The 27,725-nt window shown below is 38.6% G+C and overlaps 1 protein-coding gene and 2 non-coding genes across 8 annotated transcripts in view; all 3 read right to left on the bottom strand.

Moving 5' to 3' along the window:
• The window catches only part of SSH2 (slingshot protein phosphatase 2), a 240,628-nt gene that overhangs the window by 53,770 nt on the left and 159,133 nt on the right, over positions 1-27,725 (bottom strand). For 5 of the 6 annotated variants that reach the window (XM_045773222.2, XM_045773220.2, XM_045773221.2 and 2 more), the window contains 3 exons: positions 11,427-11,530; positions 8,842-8,906; positions 524-645 (listed from right to left, as the gene is read on the bottom strand). In XM_045773222.2, coding sequence (XP_045629178.2) covers positions 524-645; positions 8,842-8,906; positions 11,427-11,530 — 291 coding nt within the window. Of the gene's footprint in view, positions 1-523; positions 646-6,524; positions 6,591-8,841; positions 8,907-11,426; positions 11,531-27,725 lie in introns of those variants that run through there. The other variant, XM_087854660.1, reaches the window with a different exon arrangement.
• LOC123777223 (small nucleolar RNA U2-30) lies at positions 4,617-4,683 on the bottom strand. The gene has a single exon (XR_006775613.1). It is a non-coding gene; the product is annotated as a small nucleolar RNA U2-30 (small nucleolar RNA).
• On the bottom strand, positions 5,046-5,122 carry LOC123777225 (small nucleolar RNA U2-19). Its single transcript, XR_006775615.1, has one exon. It is a non-coding gene; the product is annotated as a small nucleolar RNA U2-19 (small nucleolar RNA).

The raw sequence follows: 27,725 nt of genomic DNA on the forward strand, positions 1-27,725 counted from the left end.
AGTCAATTCCCTCCCACCCTGCCCTTTTAACTCAGAAGAAGGAAAAAGGAAGAAAAACATTTGGTAAAAGCAGGGTGTAAGGCCATGAATAAATATAAGAGATTAGAGTTAAAGTGGGCTCTCTTTGAACCCAAGATCTACTGGTGCACTGTCACAAAGGGTGCGTGCCCTAGGATCAGCAAAGTGAATCATTACTGCTTAAAATAAAGTTAACTACAAAGGCAGCTTTTTATTCCTAGAGATATAAGTTTAAATAATTTGTATTTAAATCATTTATATTCATTACCATCTAAGGATGAGAGGAAGGTAAGGAATAGTGATATATTAGGAACACAACCAAAGATATTCATTACTCATTTTCATCTCTCAAGACTGTATGGCTAAGACTCTTTGGTGCTCCCTAGTTTTAGGCATCGAACTTTAAGAGTAGAATAGCATAAGATGTTTTTGTAGTAACTCAAAAGGCAACTGGAATAGTTATTTCAAAAGGAGTTTTCTCATCCTTCCTTCTATGGTACCATACCTGTCATTAGAAGAGAAATCCATTCCTAGGACGATGCTTTCTTCAGTGTCTTGTCTACCATTGGTTGAGACCACTACCATATAGCGTGTTCTATTCTGGTAAGTACTTTCTAGTCTTACAGCCTGGAAGTTAACAGACAACAGATATATTATTAAATTTAGAAGGTCAGTCTTAGATCATTCAACCTTTTTTTACATCAGCATCTTAAAGCATGCTCAGGAAGACTTAAATTCAAATTCCAACTCAGGTATTAACTATGAAACCTTTAGTAAGTTAATAAATTAACTGGAGGTAGATCTAATAATACCTGTCCCATTGGATTATAAGAATCATATGAAATAGTGCATGTTTATAAAGCACAGTGCTTGTCATACAGTAAAAGCTCAACAAATACTGGCTACTAGCATAATTTATAATAATAACTACCAGGCCATGTTCTAAAGATTGAAGAGGGAGATGTGAGGTATATGAATGTGAGCACTGGACTCAAAAGATGCAAGTCCCACAAATAATTATGATCAAAGCAAGCTATTAATATAAAAGAGGAGTATACGCCATTGAAATCTTACAGATTACATACTGCAAGATTTCCTTCTTTAATTTCAGTGATAAAGAACTTGCTTTTTCAGAGACTTATATTATTTTTTCGTCAAAAAACTTTTTATTTATTGCTTGTTTATAATATTTTAAAATGGCCTTCTGAAAATTTGAATATGGCCAGGGTCTTAAAAGATATTAAGGATTTACTGTTAGTGTTATAATGGCATTGTAGTTATGCCTTTTTCTGAAGTATCTGGAATAAAATGACATGGTGTCCAAGCTTTACTTTAAAATATTCCAACAAGGGGAAGCAACCAAGATGTCCTTCAGTAGGTGAATGGATGAACTAAATACATCCAGAAAATGGAACATTATTCAGCACTAAAAACAAATGAGCTATATGAAAACACATGAAGAAATCTTAAGTGCATATTACTATGTGAGAGGAGGCTACATATTATATTATATTACATATATAATATACATATTACATGATTCCAACTATATGACATTCTGGAAAAGGCAATATGAAGTCATTAAAAAGATCAGTAGTTGCCAGGGTGTAGGGGAGTATAGAAGTTTTTAGAGCAGTGAAACTACTCTGTATGATACCAAAGTGATAGGTACATGTCATTATATGTTTGTCAAAATCCATAGAATGTACAACACCAAAACTGAACCCTAATGTAAACTATGGACTTTGAGTAATAATGATGTGTCAAGGTAGGTCCATCAATTGTAACAAATGTACAACTCTGGGTGGGGGATGGTGATAATGGGGAAGGGATAGTAGTAAACACACATAAGGAGGTAACATAGTAAAGGCACATAACACAGTAAAGGCACATAAGTAAACGCACTGGAAGGCAGCATGGACTCTCTGATTCTAGGAACACATACCACAAAATATTAAACTAACCAGAAACCCAGCGCAGGTGAGCTAACTGTTCAGTTAGAGGCTCTTTCATTCTCTGTCAAGGCTCAAATACAAACGGAATGGGAACAAGTGAACCGTGCTCCTGATAATTTCTACACAGCTTCTACACCAACCAGTGGCAACTGATTGGCTAAGCTAAAACTGATAAAAGGAAAAAAGAAATAACCTCCACAAATATTACCCATCGTACAAGTTATCAGGCTAAGTTAGCGGGTGGGCAGCAAGCATTTCTTTGGGATATTTAGGGTAAATATTAGTCGTCTCTTTTTAAAAAGTGAGGTGTTGGGGTGCCTGGGTGGCACAGCGGTTAAGCGTCTGCCTTCGGCTCAGGGCGTGATCCCGGCGTTGTGGGATCGAGCCCCACATCAGGCTCCTCTGCTATGAGCCTGCTTCTTCCTCTCCCACTCCCCCTGCTTGTGTTCCCTCTCTCGCTGGCTGTCTCTGTCTCTGTCAAATAAATAAAATCTTAAAAAAAAAAAAGTGAGGTGTTGATTTACTCATAATATCAATGGCATGTCAAACGTTAGGTCTTCCCTTATTAATATAATCATAACATCAGGCCCCAAACCTAATGGGAAAGACCCCAGTCATTTATACTGATTTAGGATTGAGTAATAGGTGCATCTCACACTTCTTCAATTCCAAGTTTCTTTTTTTTTTTTTTAATTTTATTTATTTATTTGACACAGAGAGAGACAGCCAGTGAGAGAGGGAACACAGGCAGGAGGAGTGGGAGAAGAAGAAGCAGGCTCCCAGCAGAGGAGCCTGATGTGGGGCTCAATCCCAGGGCCCCGGGATCATGCCCTGAGCCAAAGGCAGACGCTTAACGACTGCGCCACCCAGGCACCCCCAAATTTCTTATTTTGAAGAAAGGCACTTAGAGGCCCTGGGATTTGATCACAGACCTCTAGAGAGTAACTACATAATTGCTAATTCTTTTTTTTTCTTTTTAGGATTTTATTTTTAAGTAATCTTTATATTCAAAATACGGCTCGAATTTACAAATCTGAGATCAAGAGTTGCATGCTCTACTGACTGAGCCAGCTAGGTACCCCAATTAATTCTTACTAAAAGAAGTGGAGCTTTAATCAGGGGGTCAAAAGTCATGATAGTAATTCTTGACACCTATATCCTAAAGAAGGCTGAGATAAAATTTCTTACAGAAAAATCTCTGCAGGGGCACCTGGGTGGCTCAGTTGATTAAGTGTCTGCCTTCGGCTCATATCACAATCCTGGACTCCCAGGACAGAGCCCTGCATCAGGCTCCATGCTCAGTGGGGAGTCTGCTTCTTCCTCTGCCCCTCCCCCTGCTCATGCTCTCTTCTCAAAAAAATAAGTAAAATCTTTAAGAAAGAAAGAACAAACTCTGCAATGCTGAGGATGGGCCTGAGGTTTCAAATTTCTGTTTAGGCTTCAAGATTCAAGGTTAAGAAATTAATATTTTAAGAGCCACAGCATAAAGAAAAACCCAATACCCACCTGGGTTAGAGATTTATCTCACATTCCTCTGCTAGGAAGAAGATTGATACAATCTAATAATCTAATTTAATTCATGAAGTTAATCAGAGAAATGCAATTTAAAAAATGGCAATCTGTACATAATACCCTAATATTAGAATTGGCAGCAATTCCAGTGTTTCCTCAGTCTCCAAAATTTACACGGACTAGATGACCGAAGTAAGACAATAATTCAGGTGCATTTGATTAACTTCAGTTCTCACTGAAAAGGATACCACTTAAGTCTATTCTAATTATCCAGCCAAAACAATATTTTGAATTCTAAAACTTCACAACAATAGCAACTGAGAACATTATTCCAAGAAAGTCCACTTATAGCCTAAATTTGGATCCTATTCCAAGTGTCAAGTGACCTCCACTCAGCAATCTGAGGACTGAGGTAGGTCTGAGAAGTCATCTGCCTCTGCTTTATTTCTGATAAGAACCCAACCTATTTGCCGGGCTCATCTACAAGAGAATGATGTTAAAAATTCTCTCAGTAACTAATTTAAATGCTTATAATCTAATTATAAGCAGTTCACAAACACCACCTGATAAAATAACTTCTGTCCTCAGCAACATCCAACATCAAGAAATACTATTCCTTAAGCTTACACTGCACCTTTGCCTTTGATTTCTTTTCACCAAGAGGCTTACATCACGCCACTGCACGCAGTGTTTATCCTCAAGGAAGCCACATTACAAAGTCCCAACGGCTAGACAGGCAGCTCACCCAATCCATCAGAGAGAAAGGTTTCAAAAATATGTAAATATTAAATTCTAGCCAAAAGAACAAAGCTAAGTCATTATCTAAAATTAAAACAGACTTCAGATGTAGCACTAATAAACTAAAGAACACGGTTTTCAAAAGAAATAGAGCTAGAGGGAGTCTCAGGATTTTATTTTTTTAGTTTTTATCTCTATGAAATTCTTCAGTTAAAAAAAATCTATGTATTATATTCTGTGTAGCCATTAAAAACAGATTCATTTTTTGACAAGGAAAGATATCCAAAATAAAGTGTGAAGAAAGCAGGTTATAAGTCAGCATTTATATCTCATTTTTGTTTAAAAAAAAAAAAAAAAAGAAAGTGCTGACATATACTCTTTTCCCTGTTCAATTCTCAGATCAATTGTAGAAACCTTCATAGTTATAAAGATCAGTAGTAAAACCTTTTCATTGTTGCTCAAAACTGATCAGCCTTTCAAATATAGTCATTTCCCCCAATTTCATTCATCCACGAGCAAGTCCTCAGTTATCCACTTTTTAAACACACACAAACACCCCTCCTCGCCCTCAGACATAAGTCTTATTGTTTTAATGATTTTATTTATTTATTTATTTATTTGAAAGAGCGAGAGAGCACGAGTGGGGGGAGAAGCAGAGGGAGAAGGACAAGCAGACTCCACGCTGAGTGTGAAGCCTGATGCGGGGCTCGATCCTATAACCTGGAGATCACCACCTGAGCCGAAATCAAGAGTCAGAGGCTTAACACTGAACCACCCAGGCTCCCCAAGTCTTATTGTTTTAAATTACTTTATACTTTAGCTTCTCAGAACTACGGAGATCAACTGGGGAGACTAGTAGGTCTTCTGATACTCAGATTTGACTATTTTCATCACTGATTCACTTCAGTAAGAGCAGAAGTCAGAGAATCTGACATACTCACACACATACACACACACACACACACACACACACACACACACACACACACACAGAGACTGGAAGGATGCTTATCCAAATTGCTAAGAATGGTTTTCTCAGAATATAGGATGCAAAGTGATTTTTACTTTCTTCCTTATACCTTCCTGCACTGTGTGATTTTTAAACATTTTATATTTAGAAAAAATAAACCCATTTACATGTTGGGAAACTATCAATGTACTATAAAAAACAAAGTCAAAAAAGTCCTTATTTTCTTAAACTTTCCTGCAAAGTACTCAAAAAACACCTCCTTGTACTTTATCAGCACCTTAACTCTAGTTAAGAATATTAAAGTTACTTCTGGGGCGCCTGGGTGGTACAGCGGTTAAGCGTCTGCCTTCAGCTCAGGGCGTGATCCCGGCGTTATGGGATCGAGCCCCACATCAGGCTCCTCTGCTATGAGCCTGCTTCTTCCTCTCCCACTCCCTCTGCTTGTGTTCCCTCTCTCGCCGGCTGTCTCTATCTCTGTCAAATAAATAAATAAAATCTTTAAAAAAAATATTAAAGTTACTTCAAATGTTAGGAAAGTTTTTCATTTCCAAGTCTATTTTTTTTTTTATTAAATGGGTCTTTGGTAATGTGCAAGAGTACTAAAAAACCACGGTCTTCATTTTACCAGCTACAGTTTTTGTAAGTACTGACGTTAATGCTTGGGACTGTATTTGGAATGCAGAGCTTCCCTGGAGGAAAAAATGGTTTAGTCTTATTTCCACTGCTAAAGCAAAATGTGGGATTTGGTGCCACTATCTGTTGTTGGGTTATTAAAAAAATAAAGGCAGGACTTTCAGTTGGCTATCAAACTTTTAACCTTATGTACAAGCCCCAGGATGAGAATTTTAGCATTCCAAATTTAACTCAAAACAAAAGGCCTTGCTTTGAGTCTACAAATGCTCCTTTCAGTTAGAAAAGTGCTAATTTGTCCAAAGTCACACAATGTATTCACTCATTTTCTTGAAGATGACTCACTCAATAATCTGAAACATAATGACTCTGTGTTTGTAACAATTCAAAACAACTGTAAAATGGCTTGTCATTTAAAATGAATTTATATTTTATAAACGTAAAGCAGTTGAAGCTGCATAGTCTAGCAGGGCAAGAAAAAAAGTTAATTGCCAACTCTGCCTTCCCTGCTTCCTTAATGCTCTCCTGTGGTTAAAGTTATTTTAATGTTCAGAAGCGCAATCTAAATTCCAGAAGGTTATCAAGGAGAAAAAGATAGAGTGATGACAGACCTCAACTTAACTCTACCAAACCACACAATTTTTGGAAACTATAAACATGTATCTGCCACACATCAAGTATGTGCAAGGCACCGGGATTACGTGTTTTAGACGAGGTGTTCTCAAAGCGTGACTCCTGGATCAGCAGCATCAACATCACTGGAAAACCTGTTAAAAATGCAAATTATTACTGTCCCCCCCTCCCCAAATCAAACATTGTGGGTGGAATCCAGCAAAGAGGGGGCAGTTCAACAAAGCTCTGCTGGTGATTCTGCTGTACTCTAAGGTTTGAGTACCACTGCTTTAGAATATTAATGCTGTAAGAACTGTACAGCTCCTTTCCTCACTTGGAAATAAGTGTTTAAGATAGAAGTATATAAAAATAGAGACAAGATATACATAAATGTATGATGTGATTTTTCAAATTAGGATATGAAATAATTATGTAAGGATTTCTTACTTCATATTCTTTAAATTTCAAAGGAAGTTTCTCACTCAACAAAAATTTGTGGCCATTTTAAGAAGGTGATAGAGGCAGCAGTTGAGAGGAAAAAAATGACAGAATTTGAACACAGAATGATTAAGTGAATGAAAAATCAGTTAATTACAACAGAGTTCAGAGACCTGATCATCAATCTTTTACAGACATTCTTGTATTCTACTCATTATTTCTCTTCCCATTCAGAAAACAGATCAACCATTTGAATTTAACATGCCGACAGAAACCCAATTTCCAAGTTACCACCCCAACCTAGAAGGGCCGATCACCACGTGCTTAGAGCACTGCAATAACTACCTGGTGGACCTCCATGACTTAAGATGGCTTCCTCCTCCCCACTATTCTGTAGTAGCTTCTGAGGAATCTCTCTCTCTTTTTTTAGTAATCTCTACACCCAATGTGGGGCTCAAATTCACAATGCAGAGATCAATAGTTGGATACTCTGACTGAGCAAGCCAGGTGCCCCTCTCTTAAATACTGTAGCTGTTCCATGTAATTCCTTGCTCCAAACCTTGTAACGTTTCACACTACTGCTTACTGAAGAGGCAGAGGTACTACCTCCAAGTATCAATCTAGAGGGTCAGATAGGGAATATAAATGAGTGAAGTAGGCCATATCAATATTAAATGGGTAGAAATGCTCTTCACTTTTCATAAAGAAACATATTCATCCCATTTTTGTTTTCCTATTTTAATTAAATCTTCTGCTATAAGAGAACTTACAGCGAAGAAATGATGACAAATGGAGATACTTGGTTTTAGAGTCTAGGAGACAATAGGATATGTGGGGATTATGGTAAATTAAGAGCCCAGGTCATACCCATGCCTGCCCCTTGGGGTCTAGCAAGTTTTATCATGTGAGAATAAGGTCCCAGTGTTGCCAGAATTTTAGATTTTTGAGGACAAGCTCCAAATATGGATTTTTATGTGAAATCATTCAACTTTAAAATTCTGGCTTGGTGGGGCGCCTGGGTGGTGTAGTCATTAAGCGTCTGCCTTCGGCTCAGGGCGTGATCCTGGCGTCCTGGGATCGGGACCCACATCAGGCTCCTCTACTAGGAGCCTGCTTCTTCCTTTCCCACTCCCCCTGCTGTGTTCCCTCTCTCGCTGGCTGTCTCTGTCAAATAAATAAATAAAATCCTTAAAAAAAAAAAAAAATTCTGGCTCGGAGGGAAAAACACGACCACTGTGGTCCAAACAAAACATCTGCCACTTTGAGTCCTCTAGTTTGGAGCATTAAATCCCTGCTTGCCTGCCTTGTTTCCCAGTACCTTAGCTTCCTTATAGTAATAATAATCCCCAGATTTGGGCAGCATTTTACACTCTTCAATATGCTTTCATGTCCATTTGATCCTCTCAACTGTGAGAGGTAGAAAGGAGATGAGGATGCAGGCTCAGACAAGCTAAGTAACTTGCCCAACATCACAGGATTAGTAAAAGGCAAAGCCCAGGTCTCCTTACTCTGAGACCAACACAAATCCCTGGCCCTTTTACTCTTTCCTTGTCCCTTACGTGTGCTTTTGCCTCAGTCAGGCCCTGATCTAGAAGGATGGTCTTCTTCCTTTCTGACAATGTAAATTCATCATCTTTTAAGATCCAGCTCAAGCTCTACTGTATACATAAAACCTTTCTAACTAGGGCAAGTCTCACAGTAGTCACTCTTCTGAACTTCAGTTGCTGTTATGGTCAGTAACTTACAAACTGGTGCTTATCGACAGCCTCGAGTCATCAAATTATTTCACATCATTTCACATTAGCTTATATCCCCAATGATATTCTAAGCTCTTTGATGTAAGGACATGCTATTCTTTTTTGTTCCACATAGCTCCTAGCACTCTGTTGGGGCATAAAAATGACGGCTTAATGTTTGCCATCTTAGACAGTCTTTTGAGTAAGAGTTATAATGATAACACTAACTTACCAGCCTGATGTTATCTTCTGGGCGGAGTAATATGAACATTGCTTGGAGATGCTGTTGGAGATCACCTGGTGAAATTTACGAAACAAAAAGTAATTATTCTCCATTGTAATGTCAATAGAGAGGATTCCTTCTACCTTAATAACCTGTATAAAAGAAAGTTCTGGGTCACTGAAGGACTATAATTAGACACAGAAATTAAGTGTCTTAATATAATTATTAACTTTAAGTGGAAAGACAGAATGGTAGACTGCATCTCTATTCATTCACTTTTAGGCTATACTACATTAAAATTTGCTTTATGCTTGTCCAACGGAATGGGTACTTGAAACCAATCTCAGTTTTGTACTATCATGGACGTTGATAAAAGCAATGGTGAGATATGTTGGGCTGTGCTTTCAGGCCCACTAAAGGTAGCAAGGAGGGAATCCTGAAAATGGGGTGTGTGATGAATGGGTTTAGAATGACCTCTAACTTTACAAAAAGCTAACTATTTTGCCATTCTTATTTCTGTAAATCTTCAGTTGCACTTAACCTAAGAAGATTTTTAGATCCCCCTTAGAATAATGTCAATGGCTTAAAATGATTTCCATATTAGTGGCTGATATTCAAGTAAGAGTACTCATTAAATATAGTGGGTCCCAATAAATAAATATTCCACTGAACCTAATGTTAGGTCCTTTAACACGGCCAACCATTATTTGAATACACACTTATTTCTACACATTCCCCAAAACTAAGTTGAATTTTTTTGTATTAAAGTATTATAGATTTCCTCATACTCCTTACTCTATACTAGAAAACCTGGGGCTTTGGCTAGTAGGAGATAATTAGATAACGTACTGTTATAAATGATGACAATCAGAGAACAAAAAACTTCATTCATGCCCACCCAGGTCCAGCTCTTTTTAAGAGTCTAAAGTGACTGACATAGCCACCTGATCATAGATGCCAGTGGAACCTGTTCCCACATTCGTCTTGAAATCTACATACAAAATCTTCCTCCAGGTAACTTCAACTGTTAACTGTGAGATGAAATACTGATATGTGCAAGAAGTGGTGAGGGGCAGGAAGAAAGAAAAGTAGGTTAGCAAACAGATATTTAAAAGGCCAGCAAGTCTGAAAGCTTCTCCTTTTATCCCCTCCCCCCCCCACCGGTTTCCTTCTCTTAAAGAAGAGTTTTCTTGCCCCCCCCCCCTCCATTTCAGTGATGGCTTCTGGCCAATTCCATCACTGCGGAATCTTTCAACTTTCAAAATTAAAAAGGAGAATCATTATGTTTGGCCAGGTCTGTTCTACCACATTTCAAACCCAAAGACACAATCTTAAGTCTCATGTGTAAGAACCAGTATGGGCTCATAGATATAAAACCAAGAGAAATGAAAACATATGTCCACACAAGAACTTATACATAAAGATTCACAGCAGCATTATTCATAACAGCGAAAAATGGGGAACAACTCAAATGTCTATCAACTGGTGAATGGAAAAATAAAACATGGTATATCCATACACTAGAATATTATTTGGTCATAAAAAGGAATGAAGTATTGACACAGACTATAATTTAAATGACCCCTGAAAACATGCTAAATGAAAGGAGCCTGTCTCAAAAGATCATTTATATCATTCCACTTATATGGAATGCCCAGAACGGGCAAATCTATAGACAGAGAAAGTAGACTAGTGGTTGTTTAGGATTGGCAGGGAGGGTGGAGGATATAGGGAATGACTGCTAATGGGAAACTGGGGTTCTCCTGTGGGGTGATGAAAATGTTCTAGAATTATAGTGATGGCTGTACAACTCTGTATATATTAAAAAAAAGAAAAACAAAACAAAACAAAACCCAACACTGAATGTATACTTTAAATGCGTAAACTAGGTGAATTACATGGTATGTGAATTATATTTCACTAAAACTGTTAAAAAAAAAGAATCCGTGTGGGGAGACAAAATGTTAGGTATAAACAATGAAGAGTGACTTAAGTTACATGTTATAATTGAGTTAAGCAGCTGAGGCTTTTTAAAAATTAAGATTCCTTCTGTTCTATTACTACAAATGACGTGAGGGAAGGATTTTTAGGATGCAGAACTTGTAGAGGACAACCATTTCTGAGTAAGTAGTGGCCCTAAGTCCCTGCTCCAAGTGCTATTGGGACAAAAATGCAGCTGCCTTCTTGGAAGGTTAGGCAAAAGTCAGGAAGCCCCATCCGTACTGAAAGGCTTCTTATGTGAGCTGGCTATGTGGAAACTCAGGTTTGTTAGTGATGAAAAGTACTGCCGGTAAGCAAACCAGGTATTTGCTACTGGAAAACCTTAACTGATAAGTCACAGAAGAATTCATTAGAGTACTTTTGTACTTTATTATTTTTCCAATAAAATTTATTGAACACTTACTACATACATAACGCATTCTGCTAAGTGCCAGAAAAACAGTGACAGTGAAAGAAAAGTGGTTATAGCACAGTACAATGCTTTCTCTCACTATTACAAGACTGTTGGAGAAATGGGGATGACGTTGTCAGCCTTCCAGAACAAAACAAAAGGCAAAGAAACCAAGAAAGGAATGGTATATGCGGAACTTTACCTGCATGCTTGTTGCGTCTGTGGCTAATTCTTGGTGTGGATGAGCCATTTCCCCGTGGTAGAAAAAGGGCAGCACCTTTGACAGTTAGAAAGCTCTCGCTGATGCTATAAGGGAAAAAGTAAAAAGGAAATGGATTATTTAAGGAAGGAAATCAGAATATGATGGAGATCCATTTTGGGATTTTTCTCTTTCCCATCTTCCAAAGTCTCAATTTCATGGGATAAAGTAAAAAGAAAATCAAGAGAGACCCTTTTATTTACAGAGTTCTATCTACCCTAGACAGTTTTTCTGAAACAAAACCTACAATATTCTATATATATTACATGGTAGCCGTTAAGAATGAAGGCTCTGGAAACGAAAAAAGAGGGGAAAAGGCTCTGGAGCCAGATTGCCTGGGTCTGAAACCTGGCTCTGCTACTTCTTACCTGAGTGAATTTTAGGGGGCCTAAATTTCCTTATCAGTAAAACAAAGGTAATAAAATGAAGCTGTTGTGAGGAGTCAACAAGAATACAGTTTCTTAGAGTGGTGCCCTTGTGCAGAGGGATTTTTGAATTAAAAATGCAACTAAGGTATAAAATTCTCAGTTTTGCTTTACAAGTATCTCTAGAAATGAAGCTGGCAGACACATCTGAGAACACTTTAGTTGCTTTTAAAATTCCCAAAGCTCTACCATAAATTTAATTCTTAGTGTTTTAAATGATTGCATTTTAAGGCACACAAACATGGGTTACACAAATATCAATGCTATAGAAATATCTTTAGACAAGCATAAAGGTATAAATGCCTAAACTGAAGGAAACTTGAAACCCTCATCTTAATTCTTTTTTTTTTTTTTTTTCTTTTTAAAGATCTATTTATTTGGGAGAGAAAGAGCACATGAGTGTATGTGTGGGAGGTGGGTAAGGGAGGGAATCCCATGACCCTGAGAACATGACCTGAGCCAAAATCAAGAGTCGGGCACTCAACCAACTGAGCCACCCAGGTGCCCCTCTTATCTTCTTCTTTTTCTTCTTTTTTAAAGATTTATATATCTGAGAAAGAGAGAGGGAGAGCGAGCATAGTGGGGAGGGGCAGAGGGAGAGGGAGAGAGAATCTCTAAGCAGACTCCATGCTGAGCGTAGAGCCCGATATGGGGCTGGATCCCATGATCCTGAGATCATGACCCAAGCTGAAAACAAGAGTCTGATGTGCCACTCAGGTGCCCCTCGTCTTAATTCTTAAATGTAGTATTTTTAACTTGTGACAGATTGATAGGCAGCCATTTTTGTGTGTTTTAAAATAACTGGAAGTGTAGTTAAAATTTTATACATCAAATGACTGCTATTGAATGTTGCAGGGGAGATGTGGTTATCTTTAGTTTATTTGAAATGGGGAAGCAAATACTTGAAATTTGGAAAACACTAAACTTTTTGGTAAGAAATTGTAATTTTCATTTACATTTTCTTTAAGGATATAAAAGGTTGATAATTTATGTAGTTAAATTGAACCATAACCATCAGTGATCATGGGGCAGGTAATTGCGGCCCGCAGAAAAAGTTATGATCAAGGAATTAAAAAAAAAGATCCTGAAGTTTTTCGTTTAATTGCATCAATTTCTGTATTTATGTGAATTTATAACTGCAGTAAGTTTTGAATGAGATTAATCTTGTCTAATGTAGGGGCGCCTGGGTAGCGCAGTGGTTAAGCATCTGCCTTCGGCTCAGGGTGTGATCCCAGCGTTCTGGGTTCGAGCCCCACATCAGGCTCCTCCACTATGAGCCTGCTTCTTCCTCTCTCACTCCCCCTGCTTGTGTTCCCTCTCTCGCTGGCTGTCTCTCTCTGTCAAATAAATAAATAAAATCTTTAAAAAAAAAAAATCTTGTCTAATGTAAGTAAATGTGTCTGTAGACCGTAATCTCTCCAAAAGTACAGTACTTGGAGTTGTGTTCTTTATGGCTATAGTGTTGGTACAGCACTAACAGGCGGGAAATAAAGGAATTACACAGTGCACTTAATAAATATTAGTTATTGTTATTGGGTCTATGATTATCAATAACAGTGTTTGATTAGTGTTCTAATCAGATGTAAATTATGTTACAATACTTAGTTACTAATAACAGACCCAAAGTTTGCCAAAATTTTTGTTTAAAATATACACACACCATGCTGAAGTGTTACTCAAAATTTTAATTTCACTGACTTGCATTCCCACGTGCAGTGAAAGGAGGACACAGGAAATGTGTTTAACCTATGATAGAGTTTGCTATGTTAACAGCATCCTTCATGTAAATGACAGCTCAACAGAGGTGGAGATTTACTGTGCAGGACAGCAGTAATATAATTACCAGTGAATATCCACAGACAACAGAAAATATATCCAAACTATTTCATATCAACAGACTAAGCCTTTTAAATGTTACCCACAAACTCTAGAAAGGATAGAACTTCTAAAACACTACTGGCAAAATTTAGAAACATATAATGGAGGGTTCCAAGTTTGCTTGTGACTATGTTATGCAGAGTTGGCTAATGTATTGTAAATTACACTGCCTACTCAACATTCCACTTGGAAATCCAATTGGCATCTCAAATTTACATTACCAAAACAAAGCTCTTGAGCCCCTGCAAACCTGATCCCTAGTCTCATCTACCCAAATTGTTTGGGCCAAATACTTGATAGTCATCCTTGGTTTCTCTTTTTCCCTGTAACAACATGTATCCTGATCCATCAGCAAGACCTGGGGGCTTTACTTCCAAATGTATCTTGAATCTGCCCACTTAGTTCCATTACCACTCTGACAATGTCCATGGCACCATCATTTTTCAAAACTTAGACCACTGTTAAAAAAGGTTTTTCTTTTTTCTTTTTTTAAGCTTTTTATTGTATAAAATTACAAACATAAACAGAAATAGAGGGGATAGGGGCGCCTGGGTGGCGCAGCGGTTAAGCGTCTGCCTTCGGCTCAGGGCGTGATCCCGGCGTTACGGGATCGAGCCCCACATCAGGCTCCTCTGCTATGAGCCTGCTTCTTCCTCTCCCACTCCCCCTGCTTGTGTTCCCTCTCTCACTGGCTGTCTCTATCTCTGTCAAATAAATAAATAAAATCTTAAAAAAAAAAAAAAAGAAGTAGAGGGGATAATATAATGAACCCCCATGTTCTCACACATTTCAGCTTTAATTCAAGGCCAATCTTAGTTTCTTCTTCATCCTTACTCTCTTCACCTTGTCCCTGAAGTGAAACTAATCCCAGACATTCTTTTTTTTTTTTTTAAAGATTTTATTTATTTATTCGATAGAGATAGAGACAGCCAGCGAGAGAGGGAACACAAGCAGGGGGAGTGGGAGAGGAAGAAGCAGGCTCATAGCGGAAGAGCCTGATGTGGGGCTCGATCCCATAATGCCGGGATCACGCCCTGAGCCGAAGGCAGACGCTTAACCGCTGCGCCACCCAGGCGCCCCAATCCCAGACATTCTATCAGCAAAAAGTCTCTTAACTGGTCCGCAACCACTTCTGCTATCCACTTATCAAAGAGCAACCAAAGGGATTTTATATATATAATACACATATATATCATGTGCTTCCCTTTGTACTTACAAAGAAAAGCTGAAGTCTTTAGCTTAGACTTCAAGGCCCTATTATACCCAATAACACATTATTTCTCTGATTTTGTACTATCTCCCCTTTTGTTCACTTGCTATAGTTGCACTGGTCTCTTTTGTTTCTTCTATATTTCAGGTCCCTTCTCAGGGCCTTTGTGCTTTTTCTTTTCTTCTCTCTTTTTTAAAAAAGATTTTATTTATTTATTTGAGAGAGAGAGAGACAGACAGAGCATATGTGGGGGAGGGGCAGAGGGAGAGGGAGAAGCAGACTCCCCACTGAGCAGGGAGCCTGATTCTGGGACTTGATCCCAGGACCTGGGATCATGACCTGAGCCGAAGACAGCCGCTCAACCACCTGAGCCACCCAGGCGCCCCATGCTTTTTATTTTCTACTTGGGATACTTTTCTCCTGGCCTGTCACTATTTAGGTCACAGCTCCAGTATCATCACCTCTTCCACATCCCAATCAAACTCTATCCTGCTATTCTGTTTTGTTTCCTTCAGGATCTATATCATACACTAAACTTACATTTATTTACTTGTATACTTTATTTACTTGTGTACTTGATTGTGGTTATTTCCTTATGATAGAATATAAGCTCAGTGAAGAGCAAGGATCCTCAACACTGGAAATAGTGCCAACCCACATATTAGGTGCTCAGTAGCTATTTAAGGAACGAATCAATTCATCCCAGGGTTCTTCCCACACAGTTATAACTGTCCTGTCATTGCAGCAGGAACTGTAATTTAGGACAAGAAAACAGAAATTCTGTAATTTCACATATAAAACAGAACAACAGAACTCAATATATGTGGCAGATTAATGGACTGTAAATACAAATGTCTGATAAATTAACTGGCAAATAAAATTAAATCACCTCTATATTGTTACCAGTTGTTGACTCAATTTTATCTTTCAATTAAGTGGCATGAAGCTGATAAACTTTTGAGCTAACTTGCCAAATAGACTGGAACATGTCTTCTAAAAACAAACATAAGAATCCACAGATGCCACTTTAAAAATCTGAATGCTGGCTGGGAGGGGCGGCCTTTATTTTGTTTTGTTTTCATCTTTAAATAAAGCATTGCGCTCTTGTGGTCTGTTGCACAAGTCTTGTCTCTTGTTACATTCGTGGTATGCACATGTCGCCCTGCTGTGGGTCACTCTGTTTCACTCACATTACGGGAACAACCTAAAACAAAATGTCTTGAGTGACAGGATGAGTGGGGTACACCACAGACAGGAAATGAAATTCACACTTCTGCCAACACAGCAACTGTCTGCTTTACCAAATGAAAATATTTTAAAAATACAGACTAATATTCTACCTATCACCAGACAAAGTTACAGCCGTGGGCACTTTCGTTTCCGGTAAGCAAAGTGGTCTCAACATCTACAAAAGAAGTACATTTGTAGAGAGCTTAAAACAAACAAGCATACCCCAGTCATTCCTTTTGTGAGACAGAGGTAGTTTCTTTTAGACAAACACTAGTTTAAGAACAAACTTCCTGGTTTGATACACTTATTGTTGCTCACGCTTTAAAGCAAATCTAAGTGTGTTCTTTAAAATATATGTATGTAGTGCTTTCACATGGGGAGGGGGAGGGTGGGGCCAAGGACCCTCGGTTAATTCAAAGCTACCTGGAAAATTCCTGATGGTAAAAGAAAGACCAGGACTTAAACTCACATATAATATAAGAGAAAAGATGCTTTTCTATTTGAATCATTTACACACATCTCAATGAACTTTTCTGATAGAACAAAACGCACAGCAGATACAGCTGGGTCAGGAGACTGCCCTACTAGAAGCAGTACAAGCTCCCAGAGAGTCACGGTAGACACACTCTGGATGGTACGGTCAATCCCCTTTATTCTATGGTCCCAGATTGTGACTCTCCAGTTATCATGAAAGTGGCATATACTATTGGTTACAGAGGATCAGGAATACAAGTGTTGCTGATTCCAAAAATCCCTTATCATCAATGAACAAAAGCCAAAGCTCCATAAATGCTATCAAATTGGGATAGCAGTATGATGGCATGGAAGTGAAAAAATAAAATTCACAGCCAACAGGGTTAGGTGGTTCAAATTCAACTTGAAAATTAAATGCTCTATTTGTATATGAATAAAATTATATGTAAACTTAATCACATGTACTTCAGTGTAAAGTAAAAGCTTAGTAGATTTTGCTAGAACAGCAAGAGACTCACTTATGTAAATATTGGTCTTTCTGAAAAAGCTTCCTGAAGAGTCAATCAACATAGAGTTGGTCTCTACTTAAAAATTTAGAGAGCAAGTGAAAACTTTTACACATTTTCTGAGTTGACCAATTCTGGACCAGAAACAGGACTTCTCCAGTAAATTTTACAGAGCCATCCATAGGTGATTACAGATGCCTAAATTAGACACAAACCCTAAAGCTTTCTTGTTCTAATGATGGAGAGTATTTAGCTGCTTGATAAGAAAATGACACAGGATCATCTTGATAAGAAAATGACACAGTGACAAATGAAGTTCTCCAGTCTTTATCAGAATACAATTGAAGATCCTCTGTTCCTCTCTTGCCATAAGATCACTTGGCTCAACTGAGAGAAAATCATTCCTAGTTAGACATTTGAATAGCTAAGAATAACTAACTTGACTGGATGCCTAGAGTATGCTGGGCACTAAGCTGAGCACTTGACATTATTTCATTTAATCTTCACAGCAATCCTATGAAGCAGGTACTATTTTTTACCCCCAATTTACACATAGGAGACTGAGGGACTCAAGAGATTCTAAGTTATTGGCCCAAGATCACACAGCTGGTAATCCTCAGAGCAAGAATTCAAACCGAGATTTGACTTGAAAGTTCATGCTCTGAATCACCCTCTACTATGCTTTTTAAATTTTATGATATAGTTTACATAAAATGAAATACAATGTTTTCCCACAGAGCTTTCAACAGAATAGAATTTAGAAGTAGACTACAGGAGTGAAAGAAAAGGAATGAAATAAATTCAGATCTCAACTCTTCTCATGCCTTTTTTGTTTCCCTTATCAAGGCCATGGACAGAAAGACTATACTGAGGGGAATCAAGAACATCTGGCTGAGAGATGACTCCAGATGTGCTGGATAGTAAAGAACTGTAACTTCTGCTGGGAATGACAGTAGTATTTCAGTCTTGAAAATAGAGGAAAGATTACTCTGCTTTAAATAGATTTGGGGAAGCACTCTGTGCCAATGTCTTCCGATCAAAATCACTTCCTAAGGCATGAAATTTGTTAACTGGCAGTTTATTCTCAGGCACAGTGTAGAGGAAAAGGTCAACTAATGGAAGAACATACTTAACTGTTCTGAGGTTGGTATAATTTTTTTTAAAGATTTTATTTATTGAGAGAGAGCATGAGAGAACACAAGAGAGCACAAGCAGGGGGGAGGGTCAGAGGGAGAGGAAGAGGGAGAAGCAGGCTCCCTGCTGAACAGGGAGCCAGACACGGGGCTCAACCCCAGGACCCCGAGATCATGACCTGAGCTGAAGGCAGATGCTTAACCAACTGAGCCACCCAGGCGCCCCGAGGCGGGATAATTTTTGAAGAATGTGGCCAGCATGATCGTCCATGACCAGCAGAAAGGCCAAGGAAGCAAAAGAAAGCAACAACACACTAGGCCAAATTGTGGAATATCAGTTGGATACATTGTCTTCTGTTTTACACGCAACGCACATGAAGAGATGGATCATTTACTATGGGAATTGGGTTTCAGAAAGTGGATGTAACACTTTTATTTCAATATTAAAATGAAGGAAGTAGATTTTCATGTTTATAGTGTTTGGTATTTCTGTTGAAGCCAAAATTTATAGGTAAATTATATTTTACCTATAAATTGCACAAAGTGAGATGGCTGCCATTTATATAAAACTAAAATACACATAATCTGAACTGTTTGTTTTATTGTCTTGAGGAATATACATCTAGGTGAAAGTTTCAAATATGTTCTACCCTAACATTCTCCCTTTCTTGATAAGTGTTCTCTGCTTATTTAGTTGTTTAATTTTCAGATTCAGGGGACTAGGGCAGCTTCTTCAATTCCTTAGGTGGAGAGGAATTCATGTCCCTACTTAGTGTGACTATATCATATAGAAAGGAAATTTCACAATAAAAAGCTTCAAATATCAGACCAGAGGCCAAAAGACTACAGAGCTATCAATACCAAAAACAGGAAGGAAACATGGCAGCAAAGTCAAAAGCATATTTTCAAGTAATGAGAAAAAGTTTGATTCTGGAATCCTAAAGGAACTTAGGGACTAGACTAAATCCCAATATCATACATACTCTTCTCTGTAATTAAACATTCCCCAATCCCATCTCTACGCCCCCCATATATGGCCGTATGTTCAAATGACAGTATTAGAACAGCAATCAATAACTGAGCCCTCTCCCCCAAGGTATAAACTCCAGACACATGCCTACGAATGCAGGCAGTAGGATTATTTCTCTCCTTATAGGCAGACAAGCAGAAGTTGGGGTACGTTAGTAGACCAATTATTGGCAAAGTAGAGAACAACTTCGGACTCCAGTTCTTACTCATTAACTACAACCATCCAGCTAATCTTCCACTTCAACTTTCTTGCACAATGTCCAGGACAACTGTCCTCAGATGCAGCTATGTGTTTCCCCCCTTTCCTACTTTTCTACAATCTAAGAAGAAAGGCAAAGGTCTATTTGTTTAAGGCCGAGGGACAAACCCTCCTTCAGGACTACCCTGGTCTTTTCCCTATAAACCGTAAATGGAAGAAGAAACAAACCCAGGAAATCCCTTTTGTTTTGTTCATTTTGGATGCTCATTTACTTGGTAAGATCTTGTAATGATTCCATTTTGCCTCAAACATGTGCATCTTAGAAATGGTCAGATAGAAACATAATGTAGGGTCAATAATTTTACCACTGGCTATACAACTCAACCCTCCACTTTCTACAGATTGGGGTACATCTGAATTGACGTTTGTTATTTTTGGCTGTCCAGTAATAGATGTCTCCTTCCTAATCTCCTTCTGGTCTCCATTTGGGGAATCCCCTGAAATGTGCACGGGCTTGGGGGCCTTCAACTCTGGAACTGTAAGGGGCCTTGCAGGAACCTGGCGTGTGGTTTAGGCCTGGTCAGTTGGAAATTCTCCCTGAATCTTAAGACAAGTGACCCAAAGGAGTAGAGAGTGGTGGACAGTCACATTCACTGGGGAGAAAGGCAAGGTATAGACCAGTCTGTTCCTACTCCATGGGCTTCCCTGAATGCCCTTGGCTCCTGCCTGTTCTCTAAGCCTCCTGTCCATTAGGTGAGCTCTGACTTCCTTCTAACAAATATTCTAGTAAGATAGTTAAAATTCATTTCTGAGCTTGCAACAGAGAATCTATCAATTGAGGTTCAAAGAATTTAATGACTTGTCGCAAGTCACACAGCTAGTTAGTTAGAACTTTAACTAAGCCCCATGTCATCTGATACCCAGGGCAGCACTTTAACCCTTTATCCTGAGTTAGAGGTTCCCACAACAGGACATACTGTGGGCCTAATAATTTGAAGCAACCAGCAGTTAAAAAACATCTGGTCAGTTCATCTAAAAAGAACAAAGGCAGGATTTTACTGCAAAGCCTGGTGTGATATTTGTTCTATTTTTCACGGTATCCTGAAGACAAAGTTCAGGTTCGAGTGGGGAAAAGTTTAGACATTTCCCCATGAGGCAAATACTTTCACCCTGTTTCTTAAAGTTGCTTTCCCCCCTTTTTCCTTTAATAAGTTTGTTGACTATTAAACATTGCTTCAAACAAGTATCAAAAACTAGATGCCAAAAACAAAAAGTTAGGAAGACCGTGGGGCTTAGGAAGGAGGGCAAGAAAGCCTACATGAGAAAAGAAGTGGATGCAAAAGAAAAGGAGGGAGGACTCAATAAATAAAATCAGAAATGAAAGAGAAGTAATCGACACCACAGAAATACAAAGGATTATAAGAGACTAGTCTGAAAAATTGTGTGCCAACAAACTGGACAACCTAGAAGTACCTAGAATATGCAATCTAAATACCTAGAAATACCTAGAAACATGTGATCTTCCAAAATTGAACCAGGAAAAAATAGAAAACCTGAACAGACCAATTACTAGCAATAAAACTGAACTGGCAATCAAAAAACCCAACAAACACAAGTCCAGGACCAAACGGCTTCACAGGTGAATTCTACCAAACATTTAAAGAGTTAGTACCTGTTCTTCTCAAACTATTCCAAACACAGAAGAGGAAGGAAAACTTCCAAATTTATTCCATGAGGCCAGCACCACCCAGATACCAAAACCAGACAAAGACACTACAAAATAAGATAACTAAAGGCCAATTTTCCTGATGAACATGGATGCAAAAATCCTCAACAAAATACTGGCAAACCAAATTCAACAACATATTCAAAGGATCATTCACCATGATCAAGTGGACTTATTCCAGGATGGTTCAACATCTGAAAATCAATCAATGTAATATATCCCATTAACAAAATGATGGATAAAAACCATATTATCATCTCAGTAGATGCAGAAAAAAGCATATGACAAAGTTCAACACCTGTTCGTGATAAAAACTCTCAACAAAGTGGGTTTAGAGAGAGCATACCTCAATATAATAAAGGCCATATATGAGTGAGAATCTTGTTCTCAAGAAGGTCCTCCTCCAAGGAGAGGAGAAACTGCCTCAGCTTAAAGGAGCCCATTTCCTTTACAGGCTGAATTAACAAAGCTTCTCAGTCCTATGGCGCTAAACTCTGGACTTAAATATTTCTCTTTCAAAAAGGTAAAGCTCAAAAGCTGTTTGGACCAAAAAGTAAATGACCTGAACAGTTCTTTCTCAGTATTTAAATTGCTAGATGTATTGGTTACCAAGACATGACCAATATTACTTGAGGCCAAATTTAAAATAGTTGGTGGGAATAAACAAAACAAGACCAATCAAAAGGATATTAACTCAAAAACTGTTCAGCATTTGAAAAATCATTTCATTTGCATGATTCAACAAATGCCTTTCCAGGTATTTAAAACACACCTGCAGAAGGAATGCAAGCTGGGCTTTTAAGCACTAGGCCAAAACGTCAAACCCAATTTCAGATTTCTCTTTCACCCTAATGCAAAGCTGCTTTTTTTTTTTTTAAGATGTTATTTATTTATTTTTGAGAGAGAGACACACACAGAGAGAGAATATGAGCAGTGGGGGCGGGGGGAGGAGCAGATGGAGAAGCAGACTCCATGCTGAGCAGGGAGCCTGACAAGGGGCTCGATTCCAGGACCTTGGGATCATGACCTGAGCTGAAGGCTGATGCTTAACTGACTGAGCCACCCAGGCACCCTAACGCAAAGCTTCTTATGAGGCTCCTGTCACCTATTCTTCGCTGCTGTCACCTTCTGCCATCCTTGTCACTATTTTTGATTTAATACCCCTCATCTAGCTCAATCTTCTCCCTTTCACTCTGATTTCTACTATAATCTTAAGAGATTCCATTGTTCGTACAGATGAACATACAACAGTTTTGTCCCCAAATTTCTCATCCTTCTAAGGTTCAAAGACCGTCACCTGGACTCCATTCAGATTTCTAAATCCCAGAGTCCCTTTGGAAGGCATCAGATCTTAACGAACTTGATTTCAGAAACCAAACTCCCAGTTTCTGACTATAATCCCCTCTTCGTGACTCTCCTTGTTCACTCTCTTCATCATCCTCACGGCCACTTCATCCTATATAGAGATGACTTCTGATTAGTTATCTATTGCTGAATAACAACTTACTTTACAATGTAGACGCTTAAAACAATAAAGATCCTTCATTACCTCACACAGTTTCTGTGGATGAGGAATTCAGGAGCAGCTTCGCTAGTGGTTCTGGCTCAGGGTCTCTTATCAGGACGCAGCAGGGCATCTGAAGCCCTGAAAAGTCTGAAAGATCTGCTTCTAAAATGGCTCCACTGATGGCTACTGATAGGAGACCTCAGTTCTTTGCTATGGAAACTTCTGTACTGTTCTACTTGAGTACTCCGCTGACATGGCAGCTGTCTTTCCCCAGAGTCAGTGATCCAGAGACAACAAGGCAGAAGTGCAGTTTTATGATTTAACCTTGGAAGCGACACACCATAATTTCTTTCTTTCTTTCTTTCTTTCTTTCTTTCTTTCTTTCTTTCTTTCTTTCTTTCTTTCTTTCTTTCTTTCTTTCTTTCTTTCTTCTTCTTTCTTCCTTCCTTCCTTCCTTCCTTCCTTCCTTCCTTCCTTCCTTCCTTCTTTTCTTTCTTTCTTTCTTTCTTTCTTTCTTTCTTTCTTTCTTTCTTTCTTTCTTTTTTTCCCTCTCTCTCTCTTTTTGTTTTTTTTGAGAGCTAGAGAGCGAGTGTGTGTGCAAGCAGGGGGAAGGGCAGGGGGAGAGGGAGAGAAATCCTCAGACTCCCCACTGAGTGCAGAGCCCCACACAGGGCTCAATCTCATGACCCCCAGACCATGACCTGAGCTGAAATCGAGAGTCTCACACTCAACTGACTGGCCCACCCAGGCACCGCTGCATACCATAATTTCTGCAACACGCTATTAGTTATACAGGTCAACCATATTTAATGTAGGAGGGAGACCACATAGGGATGTAAATACTGCAAGTCAAGAATCAATGCGAACCATCATGAAAGCTGGTTGCTGCAACTTCCACACTAGTTCTGTAGCTCAGATCTATCACCAGAACCGTAGACCTATACAATCAACTGTCTACTAGATAGCTTTTTGTTGATAATAATGACAACAACTTTACCATTATTTCACAAACTTTTATTTGTGAAAAATTGCAATCTGGTACAATGGCATATCCACCAAAACGTTCTCTTTGCAAGCTGTGTCACAGTGGTGGAAGTGGTTAGGTGTTCGTTCTGAGCATGATAAAATAAACTTAAAGAAAATGTTGTAATTATCACTTATTGAATACCCACCCTGTGTCAGGCATGATTTTACATCACTGTCTCACAACAACTCTATGAAAGGAAGTCATTTTTCCCATTCCATAGATGAAGAAACATAGATGAGAGTAACTTGCCTAAGCTTACCAATTACACAACTAGTAGAACAGAGCAGGATAAAAATTTAGGCCTATTTCCAAGGGTTTTGTTTTGTTTTTAATTCCATTCCATGGCTTCCTTAGCAGTTTGAGTTCTTTGCCTGTTCTGTACAATGCAGGCCCATTGTAGCCTACCCATCAGGGTAGCAATTGGGTTCTAAACGAGAATTCTCAAACATCAGAAAACCAAGGGTTTATTTGTTTGTTTCTTTCTTTTTAAATTGAGTCAGTTCAGTGTTCAGTGCTATTTTATTGCAGTCTTACAAGTAATTCTCAAAATTCACTGGCCATAAACATTTAATACAGTCTGTAAAACACTAGTCTGTCAATTTTCCTTATCAAACCATTTCTTCTAGAGTTGTTCTCTACCTTATTAGGCTAAGAAAATGAAATAATTTGCTAACAGACCCTCTTAAACATCCCTCAAAAAATATATATATATATATATTTTTTTAAGTAATCTCTACACCCAACGTGGGGCTCGAACTCACAATGCTGAGATCAAGAGTCTCGTGGTCTTCCAACTGAGCCAGCTAGGTGCTCCAAAAATAATAATTCTTAAATATCAAACAAAGGGGAATAGAGAAAGGCATGGCAAAGTCTGAATGTCTTTTAAATCTATTGCCTGGTTTTCTTTACTATCACCGCACTAACTTTAAAGTCCTTGGGCAAATCCTTATTCTCATAACTATTTTAATGCATATTACAGATTGTCTTGGCCCTGTACTAACACAAAATGAAATCCAGGAGGAACACTGTTGCCAGTGCTTAGGTTCTTACTCTTAAAAAACAGTAAACTGTTGTAAAATAGTGACGATTATGATGATGATGGAGGAAGAGGAGAAGGAAGAGGATGAGAAGGAAGAGAAAACAACAAATAGCAAAAGGCAAAGTTCAAAGGACAATTTAAGGAGTTGTCAAAGAAAAGGAAAAAGAGAAAGCAAGCAGCAGTCTCGGGCCTTAATTAGCTCACAGTTTTTAACCAATCCAATGTTTCTTGCTTCCTACTTTCTTCCTCCTTCATAGAATTGCACCACCAGTTGAGATGAAAAGTTTATCACACTGGTTCCTTGCAAATTTAATTTGTTGAGCTTTTTTTTTTTTTAAGACCTTATTTATTTGACAGAGATAGTGAGAGAGCACATACAAGGGGAGCAGCAGGCAGAGGGAGAGGGAGAAGCAGGCTCCTTGCTGATGTGGGGCTTGATCCCAGGACCCTGAGATCTTGACCTGAGCTGAAGGCAGATGCTCAACTGACTGAGCCACCCAGGCGCCCCTTGTTGAGCTTTCTTGATGCCTGATCTAATGTTTAATAAATAATTTTTCAAATTTACTAAATGCACATTTTAGATCAATTTATGAAGAAGCAATGACCCAAAGCACTTTCTTCCCTATTTTCCAAATACTATTCATAAGAAATCAGAGAGCTAAAGACAAAGAGATCACACAGTAGTATTTTGCAATACTCTAGAGTGCATGTGAAGCAATAAGAATTCCAAACATTTTAGTAGGATTTGGAAAAAAAGAAAAATATTCCAATCAAAATGATCCAAGTGTAAATTTCAATTTCATATGTGTTTTAAAGAAAAAAAGTTAAAACATCACATATTTTCGGGGTGCCTGGCTGGCTCAGTCAGTGAAGCATGCGACTCTTGATCTTGGGGTTGTGAGTTTGGGCCCCATGTTGGGTGTAGAGATTAGCTAAAAATAAAATCTTAGAAAAAAAAGTCACCTATTTGCTCCAGCGTAGCAACAGATACTGCAGTACAATCTCATACCTAGATCGCTTTTAGGTGCTGGTTGAGCTATGCCCTATAAACTCCCAAATGGTAACTCAAGACACAGGAAAACATAAGGAACAAAAGGAAATGATTTAACTGCCAAAGGCAAAATTTTTGTACAATGACTGGAAGGAGAGCTGCAACCCTAACCCTACCATTTTCTCACATGGTAGCAGACAGCTAGCGAGGCTGTGTGTGAGTCTCATAGACTTGCTTAGTCACCAGAGAACCCTACACACCCCAGAGATTCATCCTTTAAACATCTAAGCACAGGGGACCACGGTTTCTAAAAGGAAGGTGGCTGAAAATATTCCATTCTAGCAAAACAAGAAGATATGCTCCATTTCATTCTTTTTTGTAAAACAAGAAAGGAAGAATAATGAGAGACTTGGATATGGCCTTATCATTAGAGAACAAAAGGTGAGATGTACAGACAGCTCGATAAGGTAAACAACCAGTTACCAGTGAAGCACTGCTACCAAGGAGATTAGTCAGGTGTTGGGAGAGTTGAGGCTTGTAGACACAAAGGGCAAAAGTTGGACACATTTTTTTCTTTTCTCTTTTGGTTGTATGAATTGGTAAGTTTATTTATATTTACTGTGAATGCTGACATGTGGACTAATTTGTGTTTTCTATTTACGTTGCTTTTATTTTTCTATTTTCTGTCATCTGTTAGGGCAAAAATACTATATTCTATTTCTATCTTTACGTGCATATCTTAAAACCTTAATAAGTATATTTAATGCAGTAAATCAATAGTTTTACATTGTAGACATTTTTTTTTTCTAAATAAGGCTGTCCTGGAGTAGGCCCAGTAATGTGCCTTAAGAATCAATGTAATTTAAAACACCAGTTTTTAAGTGTTAAGGAAATTAAAAATCCTACACATACATATGTCTTACTTTTAAAAATAAAGGCTGGGTGTCAGCCATACTCTAAAAACTAGAATACTTGGGTGCAGGAAAGGAAAATAAAAACTAGAACTTACTGACAAAATGCTGATAAAGTTGCAATACCCTTTCGGTAACTCAAGACCCAAAACCAAATTATGCTAGAGTCAGGAAAAAAAAAATAGGGAAGTGGCTGTATAACAAATTACCTGAACTTCTGCTTAAGAAAAAGGCCATAACCAGGCAAAAAAGCCATGCCCGTGAAGAATGGGAAGGTAAATAAGGCAGGAGTGGAAATGGCTATTAGCAAAGGAAGGTGACATTGTGGGTGACCGTTTTCTCTTTTTGCAAATTTCTCTTTAATGATGTTGTTATACTGTGTTTTCGATTTTTAAAAAGGACCCCCCCCCCTCCCAAATAAAGTGCAGTACAGGAAAACACACCGTGGGAACGGAGTCAAGCACACAGATGTTTTGCGTAAGCTGCTTTTCAAGAGACATCTGCCTTTGTGCAAGACTTGAAAAAGTAAAGCTGTTGTCAACAAGTTCTCTAAAGTAAGGAGGGGTGGGGCCTGAGAGAAAGTGAGCTGTGAAGAAACCAACAATTAGAAGCCTAAGGGCTGAGAAACACATAGCTTCTTAGATAAAGTTCCTCATTTATGAGCCGCCTCTCTGCCCCAAATGCTTTGCCTTCAGCAATGTCTGCTACTCAAACGAGGAGGACTCAAGCTGCCCGTATGTCTCTGCTCCAGTGATCGAGGCTCTGTCAGCAGCGCCACTCAGCTCTTCACAGTGGTTGCCTATCTCTGGTAAGAGAGATAGGGCACAATCTCCTATGGAAAAATCGGAGTGGGAAGCAAGATGACCTACTCCTCCCTTCTTGTTCCAACTCCAAATAAAAATGCTTATTATGTACAAAAGAATTCATGTAACAGCAAAGATAATAAGTACGTTTATC

The sequence above is a fragment of the Ursus americanus genome, chromosome 23 (assembly GCF_024610735.1).
Source record: "Ursus americanus isolate L20-20 chromosome 23, mUrsAme1.1.p, whole genome shotgun sequence".
In the NCBI taxonomy this organism is placed as follows: domain Eukaryota; kingdom Metazoa; phylum Chordata; class Mammalia; order Carnivora; family Ursidae; genus Ursus; species Ursus americanus.